At 41.8% G+C, this 23,113-nt stretch overlaps 1 protein-coding gene across 2 annotated transcripts in view; it reads right to left on the reverse strand.

Annotated features, from left to right (window-relative positions):
• mkxa (mohawk homeobox a) overlaps positions 1–20,182 on the reverse strand; it is a 39,210-nt gene extending 19,028 nt beyond the window's left edge. For both annotated transcript variants that reach the window (XM_074693579.1, XM_074693578.1), the window contains exons 1-5: positions 20,083–20,182; positions 18,685–18,969; positions 16,344–16,503; positions 12,503–12,656; positions 7,215–7,610 (exon numbers count right to left, since the gene is read on the reverse strand). In XM_074693579.1, coding sequence (XP_074549680.1) covers positions 7,215–7,610; positions 12,503–12,656; positions 16,344–16,503; positions 18,685–18,860 — 886 coding nt within the window. In that variant the 5' untranslated portion in view covers positions 18,861–18,969; positions 20,083–20,182. The remainder of the gene's footprint in view (positions 1–7,214; positions 7,611–12,502; positions 12,657–16,343; positions 16,504–18,684; positions 18,970–20,082) is intronic.
• Positions 20,183–23,113: the final 2,931 nt, after the last annotated feature.

A 23,113-nucleotide genomic window follows, 5' to 3' on the forward strand; every position in this document is an offset into this window, starting at 1 on the left:
AAGTTCCTCACGGGAGCTTTAAGGGACATGACACATGCAAGTTAAGTGAGCAGCCTATGTTTCATAAGTGGCATTCTGTATTTTTCACAAACCAAGTAAAGCACATTATGTAACAGATAAGTGAGCACTTATTGTGAAATGAAAATGCCTAACTTTAGAGGAAGTCCATATTTAAAATGATTGGAATAATCATGGTATGAAGTACTCTTTATATGGTTAGCTGGTTGGCTCAATCACAGGGAAAGAAGCTGCCAGGTCTCTTAAAATCTGCTCCTGGAAAGTCATATTCCTGCATAATATTTAATAAATGAAACTTTAAAATGTTCAGATGAGCACAAATTAAAATCTTTATTATCCTAATGAGAGGGGAAGAAGTTTCACGGGCAGATATTCAAAGGAAAACAGTTGCATGGCCAGACACAACCTGAAGCAGGTGCAAAAATATGAACAAATATGCCTGTTAACTTTTAATGCTCCGATCAGCGCAGCTGTAATTTAACACAATCCCTAAATCTGAGCTCTATTCTTAAAACAGCCCTGTAATAAAGTGAGGTCTAGTCAACTGACCTCAGTCTGGCGGATTTCCCTTTTCTCCCTATCTTTGTGAGAGGAAACTCAAGAACGCACACGTCTCATTTCTTCCAACCACAATCTCTGTCTCTTAGTCACAGCCACCATGCTGTCTTCCTCTCCCGGCAGGCCTCTGCTGGAGAAACTCAACTTCTGATCTTGATGGAACAAGAGCCTCCTTCTCCTCTTTTTGTCCCTGATTTCTGGAGTCCAACCTGAACCAAGTGAGTTTTGGCAAAAGCAGCCGTCTTGGAACAACATCCCTAACCCACTCCTCCTTTTCTCTGTCTTCCCTTTCCTATTAAACTGTGGAAAGAGCAGATCTCCGCCAGTCTGTCCACATCTCTGGATTCCTCTGAAGATGAATCCTCATTTATCACTGTCCGGGAGTGGCTCATTGTCACAGAGAGGCCTTGTGTCAAGCATTGTCTTCCCCACTCCTCTGTGGTTTACAGTCAATTACACCAGCACCACACATCAGTCACCAAACTCCACATCTCAAGTCAGACACAACAGCTCCCATCCCTCAACGACGCTGCTGTATAAATCCTCACAGTTGGGCTCCTCTTTAGAGAGGAAACAAGAGACACATTAATGGTAAAGGAAATTCAGTTAGGTGTATCTTGTTAGAGGAAATATGAAAACAGCCATGATAGAAATATACTTTTATCAGATCCGATCTCCCAACCTTTCTACCCTTCGACGAGAAATCCAAACATTCTTTTTTTTCCACATTAAGGTTACTTTTCTTCCTTTTACCTGGACCAATCCAATCCTCCCCAGGGCCCTCTGATTTCTCCAGGATTCAATAACTGTCTGGCACGAGCTGTGACCTAATTTGAAAAGCCCTTAGCGACAGCGGTAAAACGCTGCTGATTTCACTGAATGTATTTCTAAGAACCCTGTGTTTTTAAAAGCACCTGACTTACAAATAAGTCACTTTGGTGCTGTCAAATAAAGGTGACTTTGCTGCTTTGCATGGCCAAGAATTTTTAAAATAAACATGGTATTTCAGCCCTGGCAGATACCCTTGTTCCCTTTAATATTTCTTTTAATGACACTGGAAGTTCCTCACCTTTTACTGATCCCGTCATCAGGTCAAATGTACAACCTGCCAACACTTTATAAAAGTACATACCACATGTTAGTTTTTTGATTTGGTCTGTATTGATCTTGAGAAACTTATGTTAAATTTTGTGTTTCTATTCTTTTTCTATAGATTAAAGAATCCTTCTGAGTTTGGTGAAATGACAGTTAACTGGCCAACACTACGATGTTTACATTTTGGGGTTTTGGAGGGAAATAAATCAGCATGTGTTTGATGGATTCAAGAGAAATCTGGTTTACTCAGTCACACCTTCCTAAAGAAGATGTATTCCCAATTTTGTGTTTCTGTGACTTTTAATGAAGTGCAACCATGGGACAAAAGATTGTAATGAGAAAACAAAAGCAAAACTTAAAAAAGTCCTATACATCTCATTGGTTTTTAATGTGATAATGTGTAGTGAGAGGCTGATCATACTAAACAGGATGATACCAGAATGAGACAAGATTCTGACCCCTCTGTTATGAGGGTTTGGCCAATCAGAATTAAGTATTTAAGACGGTCAGATGATCTGTAAGATGGCTGTGTAATGTTAAATAAATTTTATCGTATCTCCTCATTTTTGGCATTTTTTCATTTTATTTTCTGCATTCATCATGTTAAGAACTCAGTTTGTCTCTATTTTAGGAATCCAAATGAACTCTTACTGTTTTAAGTTCCTTCTCACCCACTATGCTTTGTTTGTGAAAGACGCCTGGTGCTCCCAGCTCAGTGCGGCTCCAAATCTTTAGCCAGATTCTTCTCTGTTGTTCCCAAATGGTGGAATGATTTACCTAACTCTATATGACCCACAGAGTCCCTCTCTACTTTAAGAGATGACTGAAGACTCATCTGTTCAGGGAACACTTAGGCATTTAATCTGACCCTTCTCCTCTTTGTCCTCAGGGGTAGAATGAGTCAGAAGGTCTCAGACCCAGCTCTTAGTGAATATTTAGCACTGATCAGTAAATGTTGTTGAAGGTTAAATTATATATTTGCAGCATTTAAATGTGGTTAGTTATGGCTACATTACTCTACAAAAAAAATGTTGCACTTAATGGCAGCACCTGCAGCCAAATAATTTGTAGTACTTTGTCAAACTAATAAGGTCTTCCCTTCTGTCTAAATTCTTGCTTGTGTTGTACGTCGCTTTGGCTTCACTGCCCCTCCTGCAAAAATCAGAGGGGAAAGACCGCCTTTGTGCCCAAATCTATGCTACTCCTCACTGCCCTTTTACTCATAACTGAATGCTATTTGCACCAGTAATAAACCTACCTCAGGCTACCTGCATTCGCTAATCTTTATTGCACTTGACTTCATACCATTCTGCACTGATTGTGCTGGTCCCCGGTACTTAAAATTTTCAGTATTTCAGGATTTCACAAAGTAGTATTTTCCATTGTTTATTTTCATGGATTCAGTATGTTTTTCATTTTAAACATTAGCCTAAACTTTATGCGCAATGACTGAATCTGTGCTGTCTATTTTTCTTGTCCTTTGTTTACAGTTGTTAGTGTTTTCATTGTTTACTTGATGCTCAGTGTGCCTTTAATTGCCCCTTGGGGACAAATAAAGTTTTTTTTCAGTTTGAATTTGAGAAATGCTTAAATGCAGAGCGATTTTAAAACCAATATGTCATCTGTAAAGGGTTTTAAAGTGAGGTGCTGAGCTCTCTTGCAGTGGTCGTCATCCTTGCTAAACATGGTTAGCGCAGGTAGTGGTGCAATTTTTGCATCCCATGAACCTGGACACAGAAAGAATCAACTACCGCTTGCTTACTCGTTAAAAATCAAAAAGGCACATTGATATTCTTACATTTGTTTAAAAGCATGAAAAAGAGAAAAAAAAAAGGCTGAAATGTTGTGAACATCTCGTCCGTTCCAAACTATTCTTTACTCATGAGTTTCACTTTTTGGACACGTGCTGGTGGCCGTGGATGTGCTTTCACCCATCAATGCTTTTCCACATCAGTGGGCTCTCTGGCAGGCGTTTCACGTTTACCATCGGGTTTCTTCAGCCAGCTGTAACCAGAGTGCATGAAGGAGCAAACCTGAGAAAATGCACCTCTGTCAACCTCGTGTAAAACGTCTGACCGAGATCTCTCAGTCTCCATCCACAGAAACGTTTGGAGCCATTTAGCGTATAATGATCTGTATTATATCGGACGGGGCGAAATCTGGTACGGAGCGAGAAGGAAAACATCGAGCCAGATTCCTGCCATTTAATATCCCATTAAAGGGTAATTTGGCATGAAACCCCTGGCATGTGTGATGGAATTCTACTGCTCCTTGTGTTCAATGAAATTCCCCACAGGCTTTGAACTGTAGGTGTGTGTGCATGTGGGTGTTGGTACTGCATGTGTGTGTGTGTGAAGCCAGTAGAAGTAGTTTTCCACTGGGGTAAATCTACACACTCCATCTCCTGCCACGTCTGACTGCCCTCTGTAGTCACAGATAACACTGAGGGCTCAGGCTGCAGCCACAGCGGCCAACTGGCCCATTAATGGCCTCTCAGCCAATGGGATGATGGTTGCCAGGCACGCCACTTCTACCCCGACCAATCAAAATTGTCTTGCAGGCAGGAATTAGGCGAAAGAATGTGCCAAAAGACACCGTTTTTACTCCTAAACTCAAATTCTTTTGCTCTCCACAGCCTGAGACTGTCAGACGTTTTGTCACTGTCAGAAGAAAGCAGGAGGAACATTCTCTGAGCTTAAACCCGATTTATTCCTTTTTCCCCTCAGTATAACTGAAACAAGTCAGATTTATGTGAAACCTGCTACTTGGGGAATGATTCTTCTGCTTTTACAAAAACAGAGTAAAACTATTTGTAAAAGAGGAATGTGTTCAGAGTGAAAATATTTGGAATGTGCTGCCACAGCGTGAAAAACGACAGAGGAAATGATGCAAACACTCTCCACTCTCTGCCCTCCTTTTTTTTATTGCTGTGTCTGCGTAGGAAAGATCAGATGAGGAATTAAAAATTCATTTTCTTTGTTTCGTTTGTTCAACCAGACGATCGGATCACAGGGCTCCAGCAGGTGTCCGATCCCTTGAGTCAAAACCGCCTCAGAGAACTTTCCATGCGTGGATTCAAAAGCCTCTCTTGCATGTAACAGAGTAACACTTCTGTAAAGGTGCCAGAGCCAAAGAAACCCAAGAGGGAGACGTCAGCGCCAAGAAGTTATATTAACCACAGAGATAAAATAGTTACTCTCTATTAAAAACAGCAGGCCAGCCAGGTGAATTAATCCCTTTTTGGGGATTTGTCTTATTAAAGTCTGGTTGAGAAGGAGTTATAAGTCTCACTTGGTCTATCCATCTCCGTCTTTTATTTCTCCATCTGTGACTCACAGCAGGTGCTGCGACGCGAAGAGTCTGATGTTGGTTCAGGTCACAGAGTTTCATCTTTTTCTCCACGAAGGACTGTGAGCGTCGCGGCCTTCTCATGCATCCCCCACCCCCTCCGTCCTTCTCACTCAGATAATACGAAACACATTCGAGCAGCTTCAAATGAAACACAATGAAATCTGCTCTTCCCCACACTAAGCCCACACCCCCACACACCTCCATCCTTTGTCACTCAATCACCTCCACCTTCCAATCCGCCCCCTCAGGGTCCCGTCTGTGCCCGGCAGAAAGTGAAAACACAACTATGGGTTCTGGAGTCAGACTGAACAAAAGGAGCAGTGTTCTCAGCTGAAGAATGAGAAGAAGAAGAGACTTGGACAGATCTGACCTTGATTGTTCACAGCTCAGACGAGACGCACGCTGAAGAGTTGTGAAAGAGTTTGTGGTGTGTGGTGTGAGTTTGGTGGTGTAAGTTTGATGACTTCACAGTTTGAGGTTTGAAAGAAAATCAAAGTCGACTGAAAAAGTCATGTGACAGTGATAAAAAATAAAGATCCTCTTGAATCAGCTTGAAAAAATTGCTTTTGCTCATCAGGAGACATTAAAATGTCAAACAGGGACGCTGAAGCTGAATTTTCTGCCAGCACACAAACGCATGCCAAGAGTTTATTTATTTATTTATAGTGGTTTATTTTTCCTTAAACAGCAGAAACATTACTGTTAATCTAAGAAAAAAAAATTCAATAAAGGGTAGAGGAGTGAAAAAATATTCTGATACTTTGACCTGTGATAAAATATCGATATTTCAACTCTTAATATCAGTATTTTTGATAAAATAAAAATTCATATTTTAGGCAAGTTGGAAGTACACTACGTCTTCTGCACCTCCACTGAGGTAGATGGCGCCGAAGAGCTATTCTGCTGTATGTTGCCCATATAATCTCAAAGTATATTCAAAATATTTTTTTCATAAACTCGATGATGGGGGTTTTGATGCTGTAAACATGAATGTTTTTTCTCTATTCTTGGGTCAGTTAGTTTAAAAACATTTTAAATTTACTCTTTACAGCATGTTATACCATCAACTGTATTTAGAGAGGACAACATGGCTCCACCATTTACCATGTGATTGGTTGAATTCTTTAAATTCTACATCAATTCCTCAGTTTTTGACATTTTTTCAATGGTTTCATGTGTTATCTAAAGTTTGCTGTGCAACAAAGAAAGTAACAAACTTATTTGCCCCCTACAATTTTGAAGATGAACTCCTTTCGATAAGTTTTACAAACAGAACATTTTGTGTGAAAGCACAAAGGAAAAAGTGACAATAAGAAAAAAGAAGCAGCTTCAATCTGTGTTATCTCTTCTGGAATGCATTCTTCCTTTTGCAGACAGATAAATCACAGGAAGATATTTTTCTCTGAACAGAGAAACTCAAGGCCGAACATCTTCAGCTCAACCAGGAGCGGAGATGTGCCCCCGCAGTGACCCGTGCCTGATTCCACCTTTTTCACATCTGCATGCTTTTCTCTTAAGGTGATACTCACGCTGTCTTAAAACAGAAATGTGTGCTTATACATGTCACACACACTCTGTCTGCAAACACACAAACACACAGTCGGTGTGTTCTGCCCGGGCTCTCTCAGCAGGACCTCAGAGCAGGATCAAAGGCATGCCAAACGGTAGCCTGAAAGTGAGCATGTTCCACATGGCCTTGTTGTGTCTGGCCGGCTAAAGCCCGGTCAGAGGAGCTGGCTGGGGGGAATTCCTTCTCTGCTCGGCTGCTCCGAGTGAGTGAGAGGAAGAAAGACTGCCAGTGCGTGTGTGTGTGTAGAGAGGGTGCACAAGCTCTGCTGTGCATATGTGAATGTGTTTGTGTTATTGAAACACAGAGGCTCCCTTTAATCTAATCAAATGTTCTTTTTCTCTCCTCATAAGTGGATTACTATTTCAGCAACCACAAAAATCACATTAGGAAATAACTTTATACCAAATCAATGAAAGTATGGTGTTATGAGAGCACGGTTCAAAGAGGCAGCAGCAGTGTAACAGAGGGAGGCGGAGGCAGACGCTTGGAAATAATGGACCAGCTGCAGGAATTAAAACAAAATGTGCAGATGGAGGGGACGAAAAAAGAACAAAAGTGAAGGATGTCGTGTGTGCGAGGGAGACTCTCGAAAGGAAGGAATGTAAGAAATGTGGCTACTTACCAGCCCGATAAACAAAGTTCGCCTCGGCCTCGGAGGAGGATGGCGAAAGCAGCTCGTCGTCGTACTCGTTGGAGCTGAAGGAGCCGGAGTGGTTCCTCTTACGAGCGTCCATGACGGCGTTGGCCACCATGACGTGGCGCAGCGAGTCGTTCAGGTAGCGGTGGAGCAGGCTGCTCTTGTACTTGGGCGGAGACACGTAGTCCTCGGCCAGTGAGGCGGCTTCGGCTGCCGAGCGGAGCCCTGCACCCATTCCCATCCCCATCCCCATTCCCATTCCCATCCCCATCCCCATGGCCATGCCCACCATGGAGGAGCCCTCCTTCTTGATCACACTCTGGTACATCGGCTTGTTGAGTTCCTCCGGGCTGCTCTGTGTTCTCTGAGGGTTATCTCCATCTGTCAAAGGTCAAAATCAACACGAGAAAACATTCATGAAAATTAGTGCTGTCAGGCAACTAAAAAAAAAAAATCTGATTAATTACAGGATTTGTAATTAATTAATCTAATTAATCAAATTTTAATCTCATATCTGCTTAAGGTCTCCAAATAAAGATTCTGAATTCTTCATTACAAAATTGTAGTGCATGACTAATCAGATGAAAACACGAAGGAGAGAAGATTTGCAGATTGCCATTGACATAGTGTAACCGTTGATGCGTCTATAGAAGTAAATGATGTTTTTCAGTGGAGGAGGCGGGGTCTGGTGGAGCTTGTCAATCAAAATCCTGCTCGTAAAGGAGACAAATAAGTGGTGGTCCGATCCCAAATCTATTTACCGAAAGGCCAGGTAGACCTTAACATTATGTGTAACTGTCGTCTGTATGTATATATGATGAATGGGTATCTGATATGTAAACACATCAGTACATGTGAGACCACAAATGTATGTTTGTGCAAATAACTTACTATTAATCTACTGATGTCAGTGAAGTTATGTTACTACTTTTTCACTTAATTTTTTTTCTTTCTTTTTATTTTATGTCTTTTCTCTTGGTTTTCTTATTTTTTATTTCTTTTTATTTTTTCCTTTTTTTGCATTTTGTTCTTTTCTTTCTCTTTCTTTTTTTCTCTTTTTTTTCTTGGGTGGGGGGCAAGGATGTGGGTTAAAAAAAAAACTGTACAAGTCATCTCATCACTGATATTGTATTAGGACAGACATTTCTGTTGTCTCGTATTTCACTTTATTGGAAATAAAAATGTTTTCCCCACAAAAAAAAAATAGTAATAATAATAATAATCCTGCTCGTAAACTTTTGTGGGTGAGAGCGGTGCGCTCTTTGGATGAGAGCGCAGCATGGATATGAGGAGAAGATGAGTGATAACAGAGACATAGGGAGACGCTGCAAATCAGAAAAGTTCAGGCAGCTCATGCTCCAACTGAGGATGTTTCAGGGTAGTTCAGAGAGAAAGAGCGGCGTGATTGTGAGAAAAGACGACAGAGATCATTGAGCGGAAAGGATGGAGCGCGGAGATGAACGCAATTAAAAAAAGAATGTTCTGTCTGTATTTGGATCAAAAACAGGAAGAGAGACATAAAAGAAGAAAATCCACTCTTAAGTAGTTTTGGTGTTTACATAGTCATAGAAAACAATATTATTTGGGTCTTGAAAGATCATTGCATACAATGACAGTAAGTAAGTCATGGAGATATAGTCAATGGGGATGGAAATTAAACTCTTTCTTTTCAGCCAATTCCTCTTAACTCCCGCGCACGTCCATCCCCTCTGACTCACAGTCTGCTTATTTGCTCTAATCTTGAATCTAAAAACCAGGGTGAGGGATTTGAACCTGGCGCTACAGCCTGGCCTCCGCTTGGCATCGCCTCAAGAGCAAAAAGCCCAGCCGAGACTTGAGAGGCATTACGGAACCATAACGTATCAGTAGCTTATTTCCTCTTCATCAAAAATCAAGCCTGCATCGCCTGCTCTATCCCCAGAAGAAATAAATAATTTCCAGGTACTCTGAGGTGGAGGAGATTGGATTTAAGCGCAGGTCTGTACCTGATGAAAGAAGCAAAGAGCAGGAAGATAAAGCAGAAACCTGAAAAACAGATATGCTCTGGCAGGAGGGAAATTAAGGAGAAGTTCACTCTAATTTCTCTCCATGCCAAGAATTGTAATTCTGATTCGGTCTGCGCCAGATTAAAATTATGGCCGCCACTTATCAGAAACACATGGAGGTAACACACTCCTTCTCTTTGTGCCGTCTAAGGCGGAGATCAGTGAGCACAAAGCTTCCCCTGTCAAAGCAAACAGCTGATAACACATGTGACAGTTTTCCTCCATCTTTTTTGAATAAATCATCTTTCTTTAACACACCCCACATGACAGCGTGTCCTCTCCAGACCCCATGCAGGAAAACACTCATTTCTCCACTCCATTCAAAACAAAACACGCCGCACAATTTTCAGGCCGTAAGAGGAATGTTTGCAGAGTCAGTGGGGTCAGGTCTAGTCCCATAAATAGATCCTGGAACAAAAGCATAGGCTTAAAAACATAATGGAGGGCTTTTAGCACATGGGTCAGAAGTGGGAGCAGGCTGCGGATAGCTTCATAACCATAATGTGACAGGGAGAAGAGTCAGAGAGATATACAGAGCCTCCGGTGGTACAGTGGCCTGTGGCGGACACAATGCAAACACCATGCACGCATTCCTGTGTCAGCCGCAAGCCCAGCCTCCACTCCTCTGAAATTTAATTAGAGATCACTGACACCACAGCGCTCTTCCTTTCTCTTCATTCTTTCATTGCACCAGCACACGTGTTTTGTATTTTTTCGCTTCTCGACCATGTTTTCAGCGCTGTCAGTGAGTAGAAAAAGGCAGTTGCTGTAAATACACGGCTGACAGAGAGCTGCTCATCTACAATTGTAGGCTGGGAGACAGAGGTTGGCTCAGCGGGGTGTTTTAATGACAGTGTGTCACAGCACGCCGGCCTCGGCGTCGCTCGGCTGGCTCACACACTCGCCATTTTTATACACGGAGAACATGGCTCTGCATAGCATCAGCCAGCTTTAGGATGGGCACTGGGTGCCTTTGGCCTCGCTTCAGGTCACAATGCTGGATTTGAAAGTTTGGGGCACTCGCTGGATGATGTAAGGATGGTTTCTCGGTCACTCTGCACAAAGGGCAGCAGGTTTCTTCTGTGGTTTCTGTCCCTTTAATCATCAACGCTCCAAAGACATTTAGATATGATGTTTCTGAAGGGATCATCAATCAGGGTGATGAATGGGACTGTTTCCCAGCATGCTTTTCAAAATGTAACCAATGTTAAAATCTGTCTAGAAGGGGTCCAAATGAAATCATAACTAAGTTAAAAACCAGGTCACGTTTGTTTTGTGGAAGAGAGAAAAAAAAGCTTTGTGATTTCAACATTTGTCAGGTTTATAAACCAGACATCGCTGAGCCTTGCTTCCATTTTGACATTTGTTTCTCTTTTTTTGGATTAGGAATGTGAACATTTCACCAACAAAGTAACTACATCCTCACTTCAGTGAGTCAACACCAGCATTACATATAATCAGGGGTGCAAACCTCTGGAAATTTTCAAAATTGGAAACTTTCCATGGGATTTTTCGGAAATTAACAAGAGTTTTTTATCGGGTATTTGTATATAGTGCATTGACCTGATCAAAGATACTTTTAGGTTTTGTTATGTAAAAACATGCACGCGAACTTGTCTAATGCAGTATTTTTAAACAAAGTTAAAAACAAGAAAAATAAAAACTCAACAATTTCCAAAATTTCAGAGACAAAATTTCCGGGGAATTTTCAGGAAATTAATCGAAGTTAACGGCAATGAAATTTCCGAGCTAATATTTGGATAGACATTTTTAGGAAAATTTCCTGAAATATACCACAAATTTTCCACCTCTTTGCAACTCACTGAACCATTCATGCTTTTGTTGGGCTGTATGTAATGAAAGTCATGTGGATAAGTCATAAGCTGTAGTGCAGCCACTCACAGCTAGGTGGGGCTGTGGCTCCAGTTAATGGCTACTGCTGTGGTGCTGAAATGCAGTCTTTTAGTCAGGAAAATGGGTTTGAGTTGTTTTCAGTAAAGATAGACCCATATGTTTTTTTAAGTGATTATTAGAAGTCAAGGAAGCTGACAACCGACATTGGACATGGAACTATTATTTTTTTTAATTTAGCATCAAAATTTTGAACACTACAAGCTTCAACACTTAACTTTGTTTAAATACCTTTCAGAATATGTTTTTTAAACAGCTCCTGGGCTCAGCAGTGTGTCTTGTAAAGTTAAATAAACACTGAAAGTGGGGTGGTTAACACTATTTCGTAAAAAATCTACTGCCTAAACTTGCTTTAGAAACATAAATCTCTACTTGGCAAACACTTTTTTTCTTATCTGCAGTGTGTGTGTAAGCAATGTGCATGCACAGGTTTTACTGCTGATTGGCTGTTACCTGAGCCACAGCTCTGTGTAACCAATCAGATGGCAATGTGAGTGGGACAATGCTGAGGACAGAGCATTGACTTCAATCAGAAATTACCTAGTCTTAAAATCATTTTTTTATCGGCTGTTGGATTAAAAAAAAAAGCAGAAGCCAATACCCTTCAAAATGTCAAATATCGTCTGGTAATTAGTAGTTCCTATTTTGTAGGCTGTTGTTTGTAATGGCATTTTATCACTCCAACAGGGTGAAGTGAAACCAAAACAGGCATTTGAAAATCAACCTGCACAGAGGACTGCTGTCTTGCGATGCTAGCTCTGCTATCGTTAGCCACACTTATCTAACCTATGTGACGTTGTTTACATGCAGACTCTGTGAATTGTGCTCTATTTGGCCTGTTTTCTCTATTTGGCCTGTTTTTTGACTGTTCACTAAAACAAAGACTTGTGGGTTGGTCTGAATTTAAATTTCTGTTTAAAGAACAAGGAGCTGAGTCACTTTGGATCATCCCAAGAATCAGAACAATGTTTGGCAGCCCCTCAGATTGGACACATTCATAGTTTTTTTTTTCAAAATCCTGCAGAATCTTGTTGTGGAAAGACTGTTAAAAACAGAGCTGAGGCTGTTTGTGTCGCTGACAAAGTGAAAACAACACAAACTCCGAGGGAGAGACAGGGCAGCTTTTGATTAACTGGATGTTGACTTAAAAGGATTTAAGAAAGTGAAAGAATTTGATGAAGGTCTACGATCTGTGGTACACGGGCGAGGTTTACCTGCCGTACACGCTACAGCTCCAGTTTTACCCCAGCCTCTGTGTCTTCATGGATCAAAAGTTTTTTAATATAAAGGATGTGTGAGGGTGTTGGGTAGTCATACCTTCCGAGCAGCTGTCATCGCTGCTAACGCTCAGCCTCTCCGCGTTGCCCTGCACATATTTGTTGTAGAGTTTAATCCGCAGCGCCCAGCTCAGGTCTGGCTGCCTCACCGTGTTCTTCAGCCGCCTCCTGGCATTAGCGAACCAGTTGGAAACCTGGGAGACAGAGAGAAAGAGAAATAGAAGGAAGTGGGAAGACACAGCAAATAGAAACATATGTTATTGTTTTGAATCCAAACACCTCCACATCCCTGACCAAACAAAGACTATCCTTTATGAAAACGTCTGCTCGCTGCCGGCCATCCGTCTCATTCACAAAAACCAAGAGGGACTCCAGGCAGAAGACAGAAACAGAGTCAGATTGCAGAGCAGCTCTCTGAAACTGAGCCTTAAGAAACATCCCAGACGCTCCGGAGAGACATCCCAGCATGCATCTCTTCTGTATCAACACCATGTAGAAACATTTAACACCCTTAATCACTGAACCACCGGTGAACGCAACGTTTCACTTACAAATGTTCTGAACGAGGTGTACGTTCACCGTGCTTATTCTGGACTCGTACAGCCTGACTTCAACCGAACACTTTTTTCCAACATCATCTTCAAGATGCAGTGAAACAGACACTCGAGCCGCCGCTCTTCCTTTTCTCTGGGAATGGAGAGCATTAGATGTTATACTAGAATAACTTTTCATGCCCAATAGACTTCAAGCGGCTTATGAACAGGCTGGGACGGGCCTTATGCTAGAGTACTTATTTTTTTGATCCCTTCTTTCAGTATCGTGTTTCTCGTTAACTAAGACTCTCCCACACGCTTTTGTCTGCAGCCCAGGGCCGTGGCACTGCAGGGGGAAAGGCGGCATCTCGTACATATGGCTGGCCACACGAGAGGTGAGGTGAGACGAGGCGAAGTGTGGGACTGGAGGAAAGATGGACATGAATGGGGTGAGAGAAAAGAGAAAAGAGGGCATAAACTGCCTGCACAGATGACACTGACTATATTAAAAAGTCTGCATCCCAGCAGCCAAACCAGCTCCGTGAGCCGTGCCCTGTCTGCACCGTATGTACCGGAGAGGAGACAGCATGCAGTGATGGAGAGATGGCACTGATGGCACTAACTTTTAGAAATCATTTACATGGAAAAAGAGCTCTTTTGCTCAAACATGACAGATTTAGTTGTTTCAGACACCTGCTGCCAGGTGGGTGCTGCCAGGGAAAATGCTCAGGAAGTGATGCGTTGTACATTGCTGGCTGCAGCACGGGGTTCGTTTGGACTAAACAGTGGAACGTCTGTGTTCATAGCCTCCTGGAACGGGTATCTTTGGAGGGAGAATGGCACTTAAGGGCATAAGGAACAAACTATATCATATCAAACTAGAAAAGCACTCAGAGTTCAGACCTCCTCCAAGCACACTATGATTGTCATGTAACCTTTTCGTCCTACTTTAATGTTATACTCCCTTTCAGCAGACTGTCTGCTACAATTTGGTGTTAGTTGCAGGTTTGTACGATAAATTGTTACCTGACAGAGTTAAAAATTATGATGACCCAGTACACATTTCATATTCCAGATCTTCGTGTCCAGAATATTGCCAGGATCTGGATCGTACTTTTACATCTGTCAGAAATTATGGTGACCTTGTCTTGTATTGTTTTTCAAAGCAATCTGACCATTTATCATAGAGTTATATACACATATGGTGAAAACAGCCCTATCTCACAATGATAAAGAATCCTGGATCCAGACGGTGATCCAGATCACCTCCAAAATTTAATCACTTCTTCCTTATCCCATTTTGAACATTTCCTGAAAATTTCATCAAGATCCATTAGTGACTTTTTTGAGTTATGTTGTTCACAGACAAACAGACAAACTCTCCCAAAAACAGAACCTCCTTGGATGGAGGTAATAAGCGATTGGAGATTGAAGGCAGTTTGGTTCTTCATGTGATTATATTTTAAATAATTCACAGCTTTGAAATCTTTTACATCCAGGGATGGATACCTTTCACATTTGAAACAATACTGTAACAATTCCTGGAACCTGGCAACTCAGTATCGGTACTCAACGGTACCAATTCTCGTTACTTTTGTGTGTTGATGGGGTAAAAAAAAAATATCAATTTGTTTAATAATAAAATCTAAATTCTTTTCAATTCAACATGTTTATTCTTCATTGTATAACTTGTGTTCATGGTCAACATGGAAAATCATCTACTCTTCAACCCCCTTACAGTCACAAGGATGCAATCAGGTACCTAAACATGGAACCTTTTGATTTACATGTACTGGTATCCGGTACTTTTGACAGAATTGGTACCTATAAAAGTACCTAATTCGGAACCCATCCCTATTCACATCTTCAGTTTTATAGTGTGTACTGTGTCTAAGTGTAGTTCAGTCAGTTCTTTAAGGGATCAGGTGAGCTCATATGACAAAGAAAAATCCCCCTAGGCAGGAATTTAAGGAACAAAAATTTCAACAAAACTTAGGGTGATTTTCTCAGTGCCAAAACTTTGTAAATATTAGTCTCCCGTATGAAACTAATAATAGCAGTGTTATTTTTGCACGTAAGAATCTATAAAGAGACTCTTTCCTACTATTATATCCAGTTTTTCCAATGCTCAGATGCCAAAACAGATGACAAATAATTAACTCATGTCAGGATAAAAACAGCTTCAGTAAAAGCTCACAGATGTAACAAAAAAAACAGGATTTTTAATGTTTCAAGTAGGACAAATGTAGTTTAGCTGTTGGCCATCACCCTTGTACAAAATCATCCTCTGACCTCCGACCCTGCTGCTGGTGTTTGAATGTCAGCCTTAAAAGTATACATGTGTTCAGCTGTGTGAGTGTGTGTGTGTGTGTGTGTGTGTGTGTGTGTGTGTGTGTGTGTGTGTGTGTGTGTGTGTGTGTGTGTGTGTGTGTGTGTGTTCAGCACCCTGGTGTCCAACACAAAGCATTCCTCTGCACTCCGCTCGCCCTCAACAAAACAAACAGCCCCATCAGGCTCCCAAAATGAGAACCAGATTAAGCAGCGTGGCCGGCAGCCCGAGAACGCCGCCGCCACAGACGCTGTGAGGCCGTATCAGTGACCTCATCAGCCAGATGATACTGTATGCACACACAGCTGCAGGCGTCAGAAATGAAACACACACGCACACACACACACTTTGTGTGTTCACTGCTGGGTTTCCCTCTCTGAGGTTAGTTTGTCAGGTGCAGAAGTTAAGAGGTCCAGTGTGCTCCTGTGCTATCAGCAGAGGGAGCAATAGCAAGCTAACAGCATGGATTTAGAATAAAACACAACTTCACCTGAGACCAGAGAGAGAGATGAGAATTCAAACCAAAGAAAGAGACAGAGGAAAGTGTTTTCTGTTCATTTTTTAAATTTCTTCAAAATGTCTAAATAGTCTCACCTGTTCATGACTCTAAAATGTGCAAGATAAGATTTTTAGATGGAATAAAAACAGAGGTGTAAGCTGCTGATTCCAGAAGTCCCTCATCAATTTATGGCTGCAGCATTTTTTCACATTGGAGTTAAATAAAAAAAAGGAAAAGGACGGCAGACTGTAGCGTCTGGAGGAAGCTAGAAACAACATTAACCATCCCTGCAGGAGAGCTGTAAAATAAACAGCTCAAGATGTAAAAACACTTTCTACTCACAGCCTGTTAATCCCATAACAACTCCAGTTTTCCAGACCTGATTAGACAGAAACTCAAATACAGAGTCATTTTCCCCTCGCTGATCGCGCCCATGCCTGCAGTAAGGCTTTAGAAAACGCCTCGCTTTTATAACCACTGCAGATTTGTTTTCGCCTGAGCTTCCATAAACGGGACTCACCTGGACCAGGGTCATTTGCGAGCCGAGGGCCAGCAGGATTTTCTCCGTCTTGGTGGGGTAGGGGTTGTCTCGGTGCTTATAGAGCCACTGTTTGAGCGGCCGCGCCATGTCCTGCAGAGCCTGGCGCTTGTGCCGCACTTTACCTCCGCTGGGACGACCTCTGTGGAGGAACAGGTACACACACATGTCAGCCAGACACCGAAGTGTAGATTGAGTGAAGTGAAATCCAAACCTGGGCTGTTTATTCTCCTCTGCCTGCAACATTTCTGCTTTTCTGACTGAAAGCCTGCCAACAAATAAACATGCACTCTTTCTTTAAAGGTGTAAGAAGGATTGTTTGACATGTTCCCATTCTGCATTCTTCAGTGACATTATGCTCATTATGTCAAGTTAAATTGTTGGTAAACAGTGTAGATTAAATTTCCCCCTTTTCTAAATTAGATCTGGTTTTAAAGCCATAAACAGAACCAGGATTATGATGTTTATCGCAGTCAAACAAACCAGTGGAAACCTGAGCGGACCGGCATGTTGTCTGAATTTGTGAGTCATGACATATAAAGCGAACACACTCCACAGTGTACAATTTTCTCACCCAAATATGCAATTAAGCTGAGAGATGTTTGATTAAAAAAGAGGGAAAGACGTAGAGACATAGCAGGAGAGAGTGGGGAGCAGGACCAGAGGAGCGGCCGGTTGACTTTTCATTGCGTGTCCCACAAACCGCCAACACGTTGCAATGAAACAAACAAAAACATTTCACCCAGGCCAGATGAACATTTCACACCCTGGAGAAGAGGAACAAGAACAATGTAGCTGGGTCACATTTGCAGCCAAGGCTTCACACCAGGGACTGACCGAAAGCTGAGATTATACTTTTACTGAAAAAGCTGTGATACATGTCCAGAGGAGGTTCTAAATATAACGCAACAGGAATTTACCACGAGACCGAGTCAAATATGAAAAATACTGTACTGTGCCATAAGAGCAAGGCAGACGTCATAACTAACAGCTGCAGAGAGTGTGTTACAGTCAGTGAGGCAGACAGCACCACAAAACAGGAATAAATTACTACAAATGAAGCAGAAGATATCCAGATAAGGAATACTAAAAGTTTATTTCTAAAGAGGTCTGAGCTCTCCTCTCGCTCTGTGGAGGTCTCAGCCTCACCTTCACTCCAGGTTTTATGAACCTGTAGATGTCAGTATGGTGCTGTGCTCTGCTTCTCCCTTTATCTCACCAAAAAGCTCCACCGGCTGCAGATGTAACATATTTCAGTCTAACCTCAAGTCTGCCTGAGGTTCATGTTCTACAAATATTTTCCTTGTAATCTAGATCAGTAAGAACATCCGAAAGGACGTGTTACTCTGTGTTCTTTGCTCTGATTTAAACACTCTCACACACGCACGTCTCTGTTTGGTTATTTAATGTTCTTCATTAGGACTGATGCTTCCTATGAGGGGACACCTTACGCTCTGACTCAAAATATTCTCCTCAAAGTCACCTCTATTCCTCTGTCCTCACCAAATGTGCCAAATAACATAAAATGAATCCTCAGCAAATAGTTACGTTAAATCTTCTCTTACACCTGCTCCCTGACACGTGGAGGAGAAACCAAACAAAAACAAAATATACATCTAAAAATAAAACAACTGGCTCTGCTGTGATTGACTAGACCACACAGAGAGTTGAAGGGCACATCTCTTTCTTGGAAACAGATGTAGACCTTCCAGAAGACACGCTACCGAACAGACTGACCTACTTATTAATTTTAAGATTAGCTGTGAACATCAACACTTTAATGAGCTCCAGATTGGGAACCTGGAAATATTCATTCCTCACTCCATCAGATCCTGTTGCACTAAAGCAACGTTGAGATCAAGCTTAATGAGTTAGAAAATGTGGTGCTGAAGTCTTGAGATGTGAAATATAAATTGATGCTCTGTTCGGTTCAAAAATACCTCTTATGTATCCGTGCGTAAATGTGTGAATGTGTGCGTACAAGAGAAAATTACGCACAGCTGCTGAACAAAATCTGATCAGGTTGGAGCTGGATAAATCCACGCCTATTAAAAGTTAATAAGGTTCACACCAGTATACTTATAACAGATGTAATTTTATAAGAATCTGACCCAAGAAGCAACTCCCTGAGTTTGATATTTCTCATCCTCTCTTCATTTTTCGCTCAAGGTGGAGAGAAAATCTCAGACAAAATCATCATCCGTATGCACGCCCTCGCTGTACTAACCTGAGCCAAGTGAAATAACAGCTAATCCACATATTAACACAAGCCCCGCACACCGACCAGCAGCGTGAAACACAGCAGACTGGCTGCTCCACCTACCCGCTCCGTCTGTGCCTGATGGCCTGGTTGTCTCTGATGGTCTGGTTGCTGGAGAGGAGGTCTGGATGCTGCCCGTCGATGACTTCCAGATAGTTTCTGCTGCTCATTTCCACCTCTTTCGCCTTCTCCTCAAACAGGACCTGGCTGCTCAGCTTGTTAAACACGATGGTGTTCATCTTTGGAGAGATAGTCCGCAAATATCACCGATGCGCAAAAGTTTAAAAAAGAAAAAACAAATGGGGAAAAAAAACTCCACGTGTGTGTTAAAGTGTCCCAGTGTCTCTCCTGTAAAATAAAAGTGAAGATTTTAGAAAGAAGATGATGTACACAATAACAAAAATACTCAACTTAGAGCAACAAACTTCAGGTAGAGATAGTAAAATTTCAATCAGCACTCAAAATTAATCTGAAACTTTTGAAAAAAAATCTCTTCACACACTTTCATCCTGGAGTGAATAACCTTCAACGTGCCTCGGCGTACATATACACTACATTTATCAGCACGTAAACTATCCTGCGGTCCCTGCGTAACTGCGCTTTTGTGATGCGTCACTGTAAGGTCGCTCACTGTAAACATTTGTATCTGCCACTCCAGTTCAAACCATGGGGTTTGTCTGGAGTCATGAAGCGCACTGCACAGATATTTCAGGGATCGGTACAGACAGCAGGTCCCACCACCAGGAGTGAAACATTAAATCTGTGAAGCCGCGCAGACATGCTCCACAGACTGACACCTGATTTTCAATAAAAACTGAAGAAAAAAATCTGTTCATTTTCATTCTTCATTGAGTTTCTATTCATTTAAAAAAAAAAAAAACATGTAGACCCAAACATTTAATTTCCTACCGTTTATGGCACAGCCAAGTTTGGTTAGGACTGTAAAATTCTAAAATGAGCTCAAAAATGTGCTTCATAATCCATTTCAAGCATCTTAAATATTTCTGCCCTGCCTCCTCTGCGCTGTGGTCGCCCGTTTCTGTAAATCCTGTAAGGTCTATTTTAATCCGTGCTCTATTTTTTAAAACTACAAAATAAACAACCCTGCAGAATCCTGAGCTGTCTCATTTTGTTTTTCTGATCATTTCAAACTCAGATTTCTGCAGATTGGATGTGTCAGGGAGAGGAGCACCGGGATGTGGTGTCATCAGCAGCTGCCAACACTCTCACTGCCATGAAGTGACACCACGGCTCAAACAGCGACAAAAGCCAGAGTGTTTAGAATGAATAGTCCAATAATTTTCACATTTCAGCTTAATTAACTGCTATAAGAATAAAGCGCAGTGCCATGTCCATTCAAACTTTGGTAAAGTGGATTCATCCTTGTCTACATCCTTGTTTCCAAACTGCCGCTCCACTCCTGAAACTACCTCAGTGTGTCAGTGTATCTGTGTCTCCTACCTGTCCCGGGCCCCTCCTGTGTCTCTCTGCTGTGTAGAACAATAATCCTGTTTCCAGTCTCCCATTCCCCGCTCACATGTTCCCGTCCTGAGATCCTGAGCTCAAACCACACGGACCGCCGTCTCCTCCTCCGCTTTATCCAGCGACCTGCGCCGCTCCGCCCGGGACTCTGAATATCTCACCCTGCTCATGTTTCCTAGCACACAGCCCGAGCCTGCGAACATACTGTTGATGGTTTACGCCGGTTCAGGGGCAGCGGCCAGCAGGAGGAAAGAGAGGGAGGACGGCTGCACGCTGCAAAAAGTAGGCTGTCTGGATCTCTGAATCCTTGGTACAGTTTGAGAACGGTACTTATCTCCAAAGAATGTATCCAACTGTTATGGGAAAACATCTCCAGCTTGAAGAACTGTCCTCAAACTGAAACATCCTCTAGATAAATCATCATGTTCTCGTTCCAATTTTTAACTCCAACAAGGCATCATTCACAGAAACTTTATAAAATAAAATATCTAAAATTGAAACTAGGCTCTCTAAACTGATGGTGCTCTAAGTCTGAGGTAGACTTCACAAACACTTGTTATGAGTTCATGCCAATCAGAGTGAGCAGCTACATAGATATTACACTAAAAGTAACTAAAAAGTCAAGTATTCCTCCGCTCCTGCCACCTGTACTGGTGGGAGGAGGTTTGAAACAATGAATTAAACAATTTAAAACAAACTTACTCTTTCTTGATGTCAATAAAACTGAGTTATATCAAACAGATACTTTTGGGATAGACGCTTAGAGTGAAATGTTAATAGTACTTAATGTGTTTGAGGTCAAATGCGATCATCATTTCAGATAAGTGGCAACAGGTGTGATAAAATTAAGATAACTGAATCAAGAACTTTGCAGGTAAATGTTACGGTAATGGGCCTATGGAGCATTTTTTTGGTCTAAAAGGGTTTTGCACTGCTCATCACATGTACATAGTCTCGCAGACGTCATCTGTTTGTTTCTGAAACGGAAAATGAAGCACATTGGCTATATTGGCCATATTGGTAGTGGCAAGGGCTTTGCGTACAGATATAGGGCATCTGTTGGTCATGTGACCCATAGCTGTGCCTCTGATTGGGCAAGCTCATGATCTTAATATCCTCTGAACCCATAAGTTGGAAAAAATTCACCCCCAGTACAGTGTGTGTCAATAGAAAAATCAACAATCCAGACAGGAGACGTTTTTGGAACCAGGGTGTGAATGGGTTAATTTCTGCTTTGAAAATGGCTTTTTTTGGCTTGGTGTGTATGTGACTTCCGCTACTTCCGGAGCCAGCTTCAAGCGAACACTCCAGAAACAGCAGATTTTAACACTTCCGCATTGTCTCATATTCTCAGACCGAAGGTTGCCGCTTAGTTTACACATACACAGCAGTCTTTCTGAGGTCATAGCTGGATCATAAAGACACAGTGGGGGGGTCTAGCCTTGCCTGCATAAACATGCAGAAAAGAGAATTGGACTTCTGGCCAAGAACGTCTCACGCCATTTTTGATATGCAGTGCTGTGTGCCTTTTTGATTGAGTGAAGCTGTGTGCATTTTGAACTAGTTTAAACAGATCAACATTTTGTGTTTTTCTCCCATTCATGAATGTAAGATTGTTCCGTTTCTTAAACTGTGTTAAAAGGAAGGTTGTTTTCTCCTCGTCACAAAAATGAGACTTGTTGCCCTCTGTTGCCACAGTGTTGGTATGCAGCAACCTCATGTATCATGGACATCTATTTCCTTTTCCAGGTGAAATCTACTCACAAGGAAACCAATGCAATCCTGACAAATTGGATAGCAATCTCGGTCTGACTATGCTGTTTACATGCAACTTATAGTCCGATCTCGTGCTGACTGAGCTCATAGTCTGATTTCTTAAGCTGAATGTAAACGCACTGAATGTCTTCGTGAGCAATTTGGGGGTTCGATTTCTTGAACTTTGGCGTATGACTAAAGGAGCTGGAATCAAACCACCATTCTTTCGGCCTGAGAGACAAACAACTCTGCCACTGAGCCACAGCCGCCCAATAACTTCAGTCACTGAGACAGAAGCTAAACTGGTGCTGACTGTCAGAAAGCTTTGTTTACATGGTAATGACAAAAAAGACTGAACCACCAGTTTCCTAAAAAGATCAGACAACACAGAAGTTAACACCAGATTAACAGCTTCAGACTTGTCTGTTTGGGGAAAAACACTTTATCAGGAGTCAAATATTAAAACTTTCACACGCAAAGTAAACTGTGTCTGTACGCTATAGTCCAGGTCACACAAGTCTATGTATAGTAGTTATGGATCAGGATTTCATACAACATAACCTTGATGTGGGCAAGAAGAGGAACTTTACAAATGAAATAAAGGTTCAAATAATCTGCAGACCCACCGGGATAATCTAGTCCAGATCTGACAAGTCTTAGCATTGTGGTTTTGTAACCGTCCACATACCGGCCAAATTGGAAGCTGCGAATCAGATGCTCATTACAGCCTTAAAGCTCATTTATTAGTGCTTTTCATTTTGCATGTTTGTTTCTAATTGTTATAAAATCAAAACTGCTTAAACATCAAACTAGAGTGGAGTCATCTGCAAACAGTTAGCACAAAACTGCAACATCACCCCCTTTTCAATTCCTCTTACAAGTCAAATTGCTTTAAGCTACAAAAAGCAAAAAGATGGGTGTAAACTTAGAAACTTTACAGATTCTCTACCACCATGTAACAGAGACAACCAAGCTTCCTCTCTGCTATTTGCACAAACACTGTTGAGTGCTGGTCCAGTGAAGTGTCTTTTTTTCCAAAGTTTGCAATTTTGCAGAATTTGCGTTGAATGACAAGACTTCTGGGTGTTTCCGGAGCCCTAACATGTTTAACTTATTCTAAATAAGTCTTCTTAAAAGTGTGGCAAGACTGAAACCAAGCAGAATTTAGTAAGACCAGATTCACTCAGTGGAAGTAGCCTTTTTCTTTTTTACAGCCAGTCTGTGCACCAAGTTAAACCCATTACCTACTGTCTGC

This window comes from Halichoeres trimaculatus, unplaced genomic scaffold, assembly GCF_033239565.1.
Source record: "Halichoeres trimaculatus isolate MK-OKI-2021-1 unplaced genomic scaffold, fHalTri1.1 fHalTri1_scaffold_18, whole genome shotgun sequence".
Taxonomy (NCBI): domain Eukaryota; kingdom Metazoa; phylum Chordata; class Actinopteri; order Labriformes; family Labridae; genus Halichoeres; species Halichoeres trimaculatus.